The 13,090-nt window shown below is 40.1% G+C and overlaps 1 protein-coding gene across 3 annotated transcripts in view; it reads right to left on the bottom strand.

Moving 5' to 3' along the window:
- RABEP1 (rabaptin, RAB GTPase binding effector protein 1) overlaps nt 1–13,090 on the bottom strand; it is a 133,656-nt gene that overhangs the window by 32,470 nt on the left and 88,096 nt on the right. For all 3 annotated transcript variants that reach the window (XM_074388509.1, XM_039476336.2, XM_074388510.1), the window contains 3 exons: nt 11,183–11,318; nt 5,936–6,114; nt 1,558–1,689 (listed from right to left, as the gene is read on the bottom strand). In XM_074388509.1, coding sequence (XP_074244610.1) covers nt 1,558–1,689; nt 5,936–6,114; nt 11,183–11,318 — 447 coding nt within the window. The remainder of the gene's footprint in view (nt 1–1,557; nt 1,690–5,935; nt 6,115–11,182; nt 11,319–13,090) is intronic.

Raw genomic sequence — 13,090 nt, 5'->3', positions numbered from 1 at the left:
AATCCCAGCACTTTGGGAGGCCGAGGCGGGTGGATCACGAGGTCGAGAGATCGAGACCATCCTGGTCAACATGGTGAAACCCCGTCTCTACTAAAAATACAAAAAAGTAGCTGGGCATGGTGGTGCGTGCCTGTAATCCCAGCTACTCAGGAGGCTGAGGCAGGAGAATTGCCTGAACCCAGGAGGCGGAGGTTGCGGTGAGCCGAGATCGCGCCATTGCACTCCAGCCTGGGTAACAAGAGCGAAACTCCGTCTCAAAAAAAAAAAAAAACCAAAAAAAAAAAAAAAAGTTTTTCTTAAACATCAAACAATCTGTAAACATGGGCATATAAACCACCAGGAAGTAGATTATACATGGCTCAAAGTAAATCTGCAAAGTAAACAGAAGCATGATACCCCTGAAAGTAAAGACAAGACCCTTATCCAATTTAAGTGAAATTCATTTTCAGGCCAGAAAAGAAGGTGGGGGGAAGGAAGTGCGCATGATCCTAAACAGCAGGGACAGGGCACATACACATGAACAGTAAGTGCACAGGTCTGGCTACAGAAAAGTGGAGAGCAGTGAGTGAGGCCAGCAGGACCATTCAACTGTGAATGCTTTTGTATGCCAAGCTAGGGATCTTGGGGGATCTAAAGGCAATAATAGAAGCATTTCCTTGAAAACTAGGTAACCCGCACGAGCTTTGAAAAATGAGAAGGATTTCAATACTCAGAATGGCAATGGAGGAAAGTACTCCAAATGAAGAAACCAACAGACTAGGTATAAGTACAGTCCAAGATTATGACCGCTGTAGCTAAAATGCAATCCAGATGATGAAGGGCCTTATTTGTCTGAGTGAGGAATTTGTGTTTAATTATATAGGTAATGGGACTCAAAAGTAATTTTTGAGTGGGGGAGTGGCCTGACTGCAGCTGCACTTAAGAAAATGAATTCGACAGTAATACGGTGGAATGGGGCAAAATGAGACAGGAAACTCAATGAGAAGGCCCTTGCCACACTGTGGGTGAGAGGTGACAAGGCCACAGAACACCTAACACTTTCAGGTGTCTCTACTCTACCCATTCCTAGTAACTGAAACTTTTATCCTGTTGTGTCGTTTTACCCTGGGTGCCAAACCTCACCCACTGTCATCAGGGATTAAAACCTAATACTGGTCCATACTCATATATATGCTGTAGGGAGTTTAGCATTTCAGAGCTTTAGATAACCTCTTTTAAACAAAAGGACAAGTATTAGCAACATGTACTATTCACATCAAAAAAGACTTTGCAGACATTATTTAAAGATTTATTCTAATGTATTAAATTTTGAAAATACTGGAAAAAAGAACATCTAATTATTACAGACAGCAAATGAAGCTGCAATATGTTTCGAATAGTGCCACCTATGCCATTAAAAACAACTGAAAATAAATACTGTCATTTTCATCTAATTTTCACCTAGTAGCTATGCACTTCTTAAGTCTCATATGACCAGTGTAATTAACTAATGTATGAGTAAGCTAAAATTATTGACATTGTGTATATATAATGACTTTAATTATAGATTCACTATACCTCTTCATTTGACAACTGGGCTGAAGATTCTTCTTGAGTTAAAGCACACACTACTGGTATTTTTATTTCTTCTTCAACATCTGTTTTTTTGTGAACCTTTCTCTTATTGAGTCTTTGTTGTTCATCATCCTCCTAAAATTTAGAAAGAAAAAAAATGCATATTACCCAAGTAACCTATTTAATAAGTGACATAGTTCTTTAACCATTCAAAACAAATAAGAAAGAATAGAGCATTATGATAAGAGAAAACCGGCCACTTATGCTTCTTTGTTTTGTAATCCCATCTAAGGGCCTCTGGCCATGACAAAATATTTTAATCCTATAAGCACAGGCCATGACAAAATATTTTAATCCTATAAGCACAAACTAAGAACCCCAGTATAAAGAACAAGTCAGGAAGCAGTTTCCAAGAAAAGTATACTAAATAAAGTAAGGCAAAACAAAAGAAAGCAAAACCACTTTACATGATCCATGAAAAAATTTACATAGACCATTCCTTGTGATTACTGTAGAAAACAAATATGAAAAAGTTTTTTTTGTTTGTTTTTGAGACAAGGTCTTGCTCTGACACTCAGGTTGGAATGAAGTGACGCAAACATGGCTCACTGCAGCCTCCATGGCGCAAGCAATTCTTCTACCTCATCCTTTCACGTAGCTGGGATCATAGCCTAATCTTTTTATTTTTTGTAGTGACAGGGTTTTACTTTGTTGCCCAGGCTGGTCTTGAACTCCTGGGCTCAAGCAATCCTCCCGCCTCAGCCTCTCGTGTAGCTGGGATCACAAGCGTGCACCACCATGCCTGGCTAATTTTTAAGTTTTTTTTGCACAGATGAGGTCTCACACTGTTGTCCCGGCTGGTTTCAAACTCCCAGGCTCAAGCGTTCCTCCCACCTTGGCCTCCCAAAGTGCTGGGATTATAGGCATGAGACACCACAGCCCGCCTGAAAAAGTTTTTTTTTTTTTTTTTTTTTTTTGAGACGGAGTTTCGCTCTTGTTACCCAGGCTGGAGTGCAATGGCGCGATCTCGGCTCACTGCAACCTCCGCCTCCTGGGCTCAGGCAATTCTCCTGCCTCAGCCTCCTAAGTAGCTGGGATTACAGGCACGCACCACCACGCCCAGCTAGTTTTTTGTATTTTTAGTAGAGACAGGGTTTCACCATGTTGACCAGGATGGTCTCGATCTCTCGACCTCGTGATCCACCCGCCTCAGCCTCCCAAAGTGCTGGGATTACAGGCTTGAGCCACCACGCCCGGCTGAAAAAGTTTTTATAATGTTACACATACATTAGAAACATTAACAAATGTATGAGTACAAAAGGAATGAAGTTGACATAATAATTCACTCAACAAAGATGAGTAAAATACCTTATACCTTCAATGTACTCTAAAACAACCGAGTGAGGAGAGACAAACAATTACAAGTATGCACAAGGTTCTAAAGAAGGAGAAAAACACTGAAGGAGCCAGCAAAGGCGACCCAAAGGAGGTAACACTTCAGCTGAATTGTGAAAGATCAGTAAGATCAGTTTGCCAGTTGAATGAGAAGAGACAATTAAGGGTTCTAGGGAGAAAGGAAGCACATACAAAAGACAGAAACATGGAAAAGCAGCCCTGTGGAGGAATTCTGTATAATTTGATATAAATGAAAAATGGGCAGGTACATGAGAAGTAAAGGACATGGAGAAAGAGGTGGTGAGTAAGCACCTAGACTCTGGAATCAGAGATTGTTCAAGCCTCATATGGGCCCTGCCCGACCTCTCAGCCTGTTTACTCATCTAGAACACAGGAACTGTATAATTGTAGTCCTTACTGTTTATGGAAAGTTGTTTTTTTGATAACCAACTGAGATAAAAGTTTACACATAAAGCCTTAGCACAATGCTAGCACATAGTAAGAGCTCAAAGGTTTTAAATGATCATCTTAAGTTTAGACTCTTTTTTTTTTTTTTTTTTTTTTTGAGACAGTCTCACTTGGTCACCCAGGCTGGAGAGCAGTGGTGCGATCTCGGCTCACTGTAACCTCCACCTCAGGCAAGTCTCCTGCCTCAGCCTCCCAAGTAGCTGGGACTACAGGCGTGTGCCCCCACGCCCAGCTAATTTTTGTATTTTTAGTAGAGACAAGGTTTTGCTATGTTGGCCAGGCTGGTCTCAAACTCCTGACCTCAGGTGATCCACCTGCCTCGGCCTCCCAAGGTGCTGAGATTACAGGTGTGAGCCACCAGGCCACATCAAGTTTAGACTCTTTTAATGGGCATCAGAGTAGGTAGGATAAGATCTGTACTTTAGAATCTAAAATTTTATGGCAGTGGGGCATGGTGGCTCACATCTGTAATCCCAGCACTTTGGGAGACCAAGACAGGCGAATCACTTGAGGTCAGGAGTCTGAGACCATCCTGGCCAACATGGTGAAATCCTGTCAACTAAACATACAAAACATGCTCAACTAAAAATACAAAAATTAGCCAGGCACAGTGGCACACGCCTATGGTCCCAGCTACTCAGGAGGCTGAGATAGGAGAATCGCTTGAGCCTGGGGGCAGAGGTTGCAGTGAGCCAAGATTGTGCCACTGCACTCAAGCCTGGGTGACTGGAGTAAAACCCTGTCTCAAAAAAGAAAACACACACACACACACACACACAATAAATGAGTCCAAATTAAGTGACAAAAAGGAATTTTAAAAAGAAGAAACTTTGCAAAACAAAATCTAACCTAAGTCACATAAAGCAATTTGAAATGTTTTGCAAGATTACTTAGAAAGGCAGTGAATACTTTTACATAGCTATCCTAGGGAAATATCTGTACACATACACAACATGGTCCAAGATTTAGCTGTAACATTATTTGAGATAATAAAAAAGGGGGGGGGGGGAATACCTACATGCTCACTACAAGGAGAAAGGGCAAATCAATATGGTACAACCATGCTAAAGTCAAGCACAAAATACAACTTTGACATGAAAATATGTCCAGGATAATGCTAATGGAAAATGTATATGCTTTTTTTTTTGAGATAGGGTCCTGCTCTGTCACCCACAGCTAAAGTGCAGTGATGTGCTAACAGCTCACTGCAGCCTCTGCCTCCCAGATTAAGTGATCCTCCCACCTCAGCCTCCCAAGCAGCTGGAACTATAGGCACCTACCACCATGCCCAGCTAATTTTTAAAAATTTTTTGTAGAAACGGAGTCTCACTACATAACCCAGGCTGGTCTTGACCTCCTGGGCTCAAGCAATCCTCCTGCCTCAGCCTCCCGAAGTACTGGGATTACAGATGTGAGCCACCACGTCCTGCCTAGAATAAATACTTATAACTACAGTTGTGTAAGAGGATGGTCGGGCATGATGGCTTATGCTTATAATCCAAGCACTTTGGAGGCCAAGGCGGGTGGATCACCTGAGGTCGGGAGTTCAAGACCAGCCTGACCAACATGGTGAAACCCCGTCTTAAAAAAAATAATAATTATTATATATATATATAAAATAAAAAGAGGAAAAATGACACCCTAAATAAACACTCATGAACACACAGAACTGGTTTAGAAGACTCTCTGCCAAACAGTAAAGGCAATCTTCTGAGACAGGGAGGTGTGGAGATATTAAGGACGATTTTACACTTGATCATTTTATATATTTTTTTCACTTTGTATTTAAAATAAAAATATTGTGAGAATGTGCATGTGTGTGTGTGTGTATGTGTATGTGTGTATTACTTATGCAATTTAAATAACTAAAAGATAAAGAGGAAACAGGAACTTGAATATGCAGCACTCTGAACACCTGCCATTTCCTGTTACTCAGCCTCTCATCCGTATCATGCCACCTAGTAGAGCTTTTAGGGCAGGGTGTCCAATCTGTTGGCTTCCCTAGGCCACATTGAAGACTGCACACAAAATATACTAACACTTAGTGATAGTTGATAAGGTTAAAAAAAAAAAGGATTGCAAATGTTTTAAGAAAGTTTACAAATTTGTGTTCGGTTGCATTCAGAGACAAGGGCTGCAGGCTGGACAAGCCTGTTTTAGAGCAATGTCACCAAAGACTTGGCCTGGACTGACAACACTCAGGAGTACTAGGAGAACTGGTCAGCACGGTAGAGAAAGATTTTCTCAGAAATATGCACTGCTGCATCCTGTACTCACTGAAGATCATTTCTAAATCAGTTTTTCCTCCCAGAGAAGGCCATTTCTAAAGATGAAAAACAAAACCCCCCAAATATAGCTATTATGTTTTTTAAAGTGGCATACATCACCCTTGTTTCAGCTTAAGTCAATCTTAATATTCATAAGGTAATGCAGTGGTGCATTGTGGTGGGGACCTTACTAACATGTGGTGGGAGACATTACTAACAAAGCAAATCAGTCCCATAAAACTTCTATTCACCTGATCTTTCTTCTTCAGTTCTTCAACTTGTCGGAGCTGTTCTGAAGTTAGCACAATCTCCATTCGCTGCATGTCTCTCATCAGTAAACGCTGAGATTCCAGAAACTGGTCATTGGCCTTCTGCCACGTATGTTTTAACTGGTTGTGTTGTTGTCGCTCTTGCTCCAAGAGATGGCAAACTGTTTAGGAACCCCCCACCACAAATCAAAAACACTGTATTTTAATGGTAGGCAATTTCTTTAGCACAGAAATTGTTTAGGTCTGGCCAACGGCCCACATGTCTAGGATTCTGTCCTTGGCTGGACCAAGGGGCAACCTATCCCCACACCATCTCTTTAAAGCAGAGTCTCCCAAAGTGTACTCCTAGGAACACAGCAAAGAAAGACTTTTGTGCTTAGTAAGTCTCAGAAACTTCAAGTTAAAGGGAGAAATTTATTATTATTTTGCAAAGGCTCCTCCATAATTAAATAAATGTTTAAAGGTTTCTTTACTGCAGGACTTTGAACTCAGAGTCTTAATCATGTCTATGTTTTCTTGGAAGTTGATATATAATACAGCTTTCCCAAATTTATTTGACAAAAGAAAAAAAATTCCACAGTACAACTCAAATAACAAGTATTCAAGGGAACATACTTTGGGAAACACTGCTCCAAAGGCCAAAGGGGGAATAACCACTCCTAATCATGTTTAATACATTCTGATAAATTTATTATCCAGAAATCCTCGTTGGTTCCGGTTAATATAGACTTCTTACGACAAGTCAAGGAGTCTTTGTAAAATGCATGCATTGTTGATACTCATCAGCTCAGCCATCTACTACTGAAAAGAGATGTTCTATCCACCCATCTACCAAGCCACCCAAGCCAGAAACCTGAGACAACTCATACTTCTGACTTTTCCTTACCCCAACATATTTAACTACGACAGAGATCTGCTAATTCTGCCTCCTCTGCAATATGATACATCTATCTTCTGGCTTCTGCCTTTGATTAGCACGTATGACTTAACACAACAGAGGTCCCTTTATTATTCTTTTGCCCTCAGTCTTGCCCTCCCTATTCTATTCACCACAGTGCTATCAGATTGAACTTTCTAAAATGCAAAACTGATATTACCACTCTCCAGTCTAAAACCCTTCACTGAAGCCAGAACGCAAAAAGGCACATACTATAAAATCCCATTCATATCAAAGTCCAGAATAGGCAAGTCCACAGAGATAAAAAGTAGAGGTCAGGCGTGGTGGCTCAGACCTGTAATCCCAGTATTTTGGGAGGCCCAGGTGGGTGGATCACCTGAGGTCAGGAGTTTAAGACCAGCCTGGACAAGACGGTGAAATCCCGTCTCTACTAAAAATATAAAACTTGCCAGGCATGGTGGCAGGTGCCTGTAATACCAGCTAATCAAGAGGCTGAAGCAGAGAATTGCTTGAACCCGGGAGACAGAGGTTGCAGTGAGCTGAGATCACACCACTGCATTCCAGCCTGGGCGACAGAGTGAGACTCCATTTCAAAAGAAAAAAAAAAAAGAAAAAGAAAGTAGATTAGTGGTTGCCAAGGGTTGGAGGCAGAGACACAGGAGGTGACTGTAAATGGGTACCAGATTTCTTTTTGAGGTAATGAAAATGTTTTGTAATTAGACAGTGATGATGAAGCACAATTTTGTAAATATATTAAAAAACTACTAGGCTGGGTGTGGTGGCTCACACCTGTAATCCCAGCACTTTAGGAAGCTGAGACGGGCAGATCACCTGAGGTCAGGAGTTCAAGACCAGCCTGGCTAACATGGTGAAACCCTGTCTCTACTAAAAATACAAAAATTAACCAGGCGTAGTGGTGCATGCTTGTAGTCGCAGTTACTCAGGAGGCCGAGGCAGGAGAATCACTTGAACCTGGAGGTTGCAGCAAGCCAAGATTGTGCCACTGCACTACAGCCTGGGCAACAAGGGGGAAACTCTGTCTCAAAAAGAAAAAAACACTACTGAATTGTATACTTTAACGAGTGAACTTTATGGAACACAAATTTTATCTCAATAAAACTGTTATTTAAGAGAAAATAACCTACAGAGGCTCCAAACTGCCCATATGATAAAGTCTGACATTCTTAGCATTAAGACCTCCATGTCCTAGCCTGTGTCTACTGCTCCAACCTCACATTTTGCCCATTGTCTCCTGTATTCTAATCGTGCTGAACTGCTTTTCTTAGATTTTCTTACCTAGCTAGAACACATGCAAATGGCTTTTAATGTCACGCTTCTCTCTGACTACCTGACAAGCCCCTACCCACCTTCGAAAACTCCACTTAAGAACAACTTCTTTTAAGAAGCCTACCTGTTCCTGGGACAAAAAGAACTGACCACTCCATTGGTGGCACTGCTGAATCCTAACACACTTCCAAGCACAGCACAAATAATATGCAATTGTATTAATTTGGTTGTATGACTAATTCCTAATTTAGGCTATAAGTTACACTGCTGCTGGTATTTATTTATTTTTTAGATGCAGTTTCACTCTTATTGCCAGGCTGGAGTGCAATGGTGCAATCTTGGCTCACCGGAACATCCACCTCCCGGGTTCAAGCAATTTTCCTGCCTCAGCCTCCTGAGTAGCTGAGTTTACAGGCATGCGCCACCACACCCAGCTAATTTTCTATTTTTAGTAGAGACAGGGTTTCTCCATGTTGGTCAGGCTAGTCTTAAACTCCGGACCTCAGGTGATCTGCCCACCTCAGCCTCGCACGGTGGCATGAGCCACTATGCCCAGCCACTGCTGGGTTTTTATGTTTTCTTTTCATTTCAAGACTATTGTCTGGTGTGAGTGTTTCAGTATGGAAATTACCCAGTCTTCTTCCTCATTTTAATTAATCTTCTCAGATACTTTTCAAGGTTTATTAAGAAGGTTTGGTAGTCTCAATAACTAAGTGTTGGAGGGACATAATTTAAACTGAACTAGTTATTTTGGACACCTTTAAGAATGTGAGTGTTGGTCGGGCACGGTGGCTCACGCCTGTAATCCCAGAACTGTGGGAGGACAAAGTGAGCAGATCAGGATCACCTGAGGTCGGGAGTTCAAGATCAGCCTGACCAACATGGAGAAACCCCATCTCTACTAAAAATACAAAATATTAGTTGGGCATGGTGGCACATGCCTGTAATCCCAGCTACTTGGGAGGCTGAGGCAGAAGAATCACTTGAACCCAGGAGGCAGAAGTTGCAGTGAGCTGAGATCATGCCATTGCATTCCAGGCTGGGCAACGAAAGTGAAACTCTGTCTCAAAAAAAAAAAAGAATATGAGTCTTTTTTCTGCAATAGCACATTTGGAAACTGTTTCCTGAAGGCCAAAACTGCAGGTGGTTTGGGTTATTTTCATAGTATTTTATGAAGTAATTCCATAGACTTGTATCATTTCAGCTTTCCACTATTTGGAAAATAACTCATATGCAAATTTGAATTATTTATAGCTATATTTCCCACACTATTTGATATACTTAAAAGTATTCATAGTAGGACTCGATCACCACAGTCCTAATCCTGATACTAAAATATGTTTTACTACTACAACCTGTAGCAACAGTAAGAATTCAAGGAGTCCATACATTTGGATGAAAAAAAAAGCTACATCTTTATTTTTACAATCTTCTAACTGAAATTTATCATTTGCTTTAATTATAAAATGCAGGCAAAAAAGCCACAGCAGCTTAACAATACCTATGACTTGGTCACTAATGGAAATCAGATATTTTCATATTTCATTTCAGTTACAGATATCTTAGTGTTATTTATGCTTATCGCCACTTTAAAATGGCAGTAGTTATTGAACCTGCTGCTAGAACTTATTTAATGTATTTAATGAACTAGCACATTTATTACTTTAAGTTTGATGTTTTTTACATCTTGGTAAATTTTATAATATAATTGGGTTTTTTTGTAATCTTATATATTTTATGTATTAAAAACATTACTGTGAAAGGGTTTCACAAGATTGCCAAAGGAACTCATGACATAAAAAGGTTAAGAGCTCCAGGTATATAGAAATCACTAGAAGAACTGAAGATAAAAGTGTGTATCTGTGTGTGTGGGTGTCTGTGTGTGTGTATCTACATAGTTTTGTTTTATAAGACAGTCTCTCACTCTGTTGCCCAGGCTGGAGTGCAGTGCTGTGATCTCAGCTCACTGCAACCTTTACCTCCCTGGTTCAAGTGATTCTTCTGCCTCAGCTTCCTGAGTAGCTGGGACTACAGGTGTGTACCACCATGCCTGGAGAATTTTTGTATTTTTAGTAGAGATGGCGTTTCGCAGTGTTGGCCAGGGTGGTCTCAAACTCCTGGCCTCAAATGATCTGCTTACCTCGGCTTCCCATAGTGCTTGAATTACAGGCATAAGCCACTGCACCCAGCCAAAAGTATGTTTTAGTGGGGAAAGAATGCACCGCTGGAAAATAGAGTCAATTTATGTATCATTCTGCTACCAGACTAGTGAAATCAAAATTGTCCCTTAAAAACAGTATGTAACTTACCAAGTAAAATACTTGAGGTAGCGATTAAAAAGAAAAATAGAAAAACCGTCTGTAACTTAGGGCCTCCAGAATACACTCTCTGTCCTCTTCCATTCTCACTTTTGCTAATACAGCTCCATCAAAATGAGTTGGGGGTGGGGAGGGTAAAGCAGTTTAAGCAGAAATTCCTTGCTTTATTATCTTTCTTTTAGAGCTCACGCCTTGTGAAGTTGGTGGGTTTTTTGTTTTTGTTATTTTTGAGACAAACCTTCCTTATATTCCCCAGGCTGGAGTGCAGTGGTGTGATCTCACCTCAGTGTTGCAACCTCCGCCTCCTGGGTTCAAGCAATTCTCATGCCTCAAACTCCCAAGCAGCTGGGATAACAGGTACGTGACACCATGCTTGGATAATTTTTGTTTTTTCAGTAGAGACAAGGTTTCGCCATGTTGGCCAGGTTGGTCTCGAACTCCTGACCTCAGGTGATCCTCCTGCCTAGAACTCCCAAAGTGCTGGGATTATAGGAGTGAGAGCCACTGCACCCAGGTGCCTTATGAGGTTATTACTGAGGTCATGAAGCAAAAAGAAACCATAATTTCAGCTTTTCGTGAGTACATTTAAACCAACTACAAAGCTTAAACTGAATCACTAATGCACTGCACTGTTATTTTAAGATCTGTCATTGTTATTAATCAACATCAATTTAACTTATATGGTTCTTAGAGATTAAGATAAAAATATACAGAATATATATTTACCTTCATGCAGTTCTTTCCGCAGTTTCTCAGCATCTTCCTGTAGAACAGATTTCTGAGTATTCAAAACAGCTACATACATCTCTAGATCAGTCCTACAAGATTTCTCAGCTTCCAGATAATGATTCAGTTCTTTAACCTGAAAGAAGATGCAATTCTATTAAACTGAAATTTACAAGTTTATATCTTAGGTACAAAATGATGGTAAGTTCTGGCCATGCCTTAAAAAAATTTACACTTACTTTTACGTCTACATGTTACATCTACGTAAGTTAATATTTATAATTTTTAATTATAAAAACAAATATGTACTTATTATAGAAAACTGGGAAAATAGCATAATTAATAGATGTTATCCATAATTATACCACCTGAATAAAATATGCAATTGAAATTACACATGACAGTTTTGTCCCTTGCTTTTCAAAAAGGCAGTTCTAATTTGTATTCCCATATGCATGTATCTCTTTTACCTATAACAGTAACACAAGGTATGTTTTGTTTTTTTAAATCAGTAGTTAATTTCTAAGGACAAAAATGATACCATACACTTCTAAGTTTGCTTTCCTTTGATTTCTGGTGAGGGAATTCCAAATGCATTAAATGCAAAAAAAGAAGACATTTTCACAGATACGTATATTCATGGAAGTAAAAAAGAGAAAGTTATGATGGAACAAGTAACTAGTTTCACACGGTAATGACTTAAAGGTAAGCGCAGAATACATTTTAAAATCATATCTTGCCCAGGCGTGGTGGCTCATGCCTGTAATCCCAACACTTTGGGAGGAAAAGGTGGTCAGAACGCTTGAGATCAGGAGTTTGAGATCACCCTGGGAAACATGGAGAAATCCTGTCTCTACAAAAAATTTAAAAATTAGCTAGACATCATGGCGTACACCTACAATCCCAGCTACTCCAGAGGCTGATGTGGGAGGATGACTTGAGCACAGGAGGTTGAGGCTGCAGTGAGCCATGACTGCACTGCTGCACTCCAGCCTGGGAGACAGAGCAAGATACTGTTTCCAAAAAATAAAATAAAACCGTATCTTTTAAAAAATTCTTTATTTCTTTTGATCAATTAAGTATAATACTCAAAATATTAACAATACTGTCTAATACAGGAAAGTTATAACCAAAAAAAAAAAAATTGCAGACCAAGTATGGTAGTTCATGCCTGTAATCCCAGCACTTTGAAGGCTAAGGCAGGTGGATCACAAGGTCAGGAGATTGAGATCATCCTAGCTAACATGGTGAAACCCCATCTCTACTAAAAATAAAAAAATTTAAAAAATTAGCCGGGCATGGTGGCACCCGCCAGTAATCCCAGCTACTCAAGAGTCTGAGGCAAGAGAATCACTTGAACCCGGGAGTCGGGGGTTGCAGTGAGCTGAGATGGCACCACCGCACTCCAGCCTGGGAGACAGAGGGAGACTCTGTCTCAAAAAAATAATAATAATGCAATTCTTCGCTAGAAAATCAAAGACTGTGTCACTTTAGACTGTCATATAAATTGTTCATTCTAAATTCTAACACTAGTTAATTTTCAACTTTTTTAAAGGGTTATATATAGTATCACATTCGAGGTCCTTTTCATGCTGTTTGTATTTCTACTTCAAATTTAAAATAGTTTATCTGTTTTCAGTTATCTTTACTCCCAGGCCATCATGCAATAATAGTCAAAGATTTAAGTGACTACTTAAGCAATCATTTGATGCTTCACTGAAGGTTGTCAGCCTAGCACATTATATGAACAAAGAACGGTAAAGTGCCAACTATTGTGAAATACTTTCTCTAACATCTGAAGACAGGAGTAATTCAGCTGATAGTCAAAAGAGTCCGTATGGCAGATTTAAAATGGTGGTATATAACCCACTAATTCTACCAGTTATTACTTTTGGAAATAAACATTTG

The sequence above is a fragment of the Saimiri boliviensis genome, chromosome 17 (assembly GCF_048565385.1).
Source record: "Saimiri boliviensis isolate mSaiBol1 chromosome 17, mSaiBol1.pri, whole genome shotgun sequence".
Classification (NCBI taxonomy): Eukaryota; Metazoa; Chordata; class Mammalia; order Primates; family Cebidae; genus Saimiri; species Saimiri boliviensis.
Note: the sequence above shows the minus strand (reverse complement) of the source record. Positions and strands in the feature narration are given on the sequence as shown.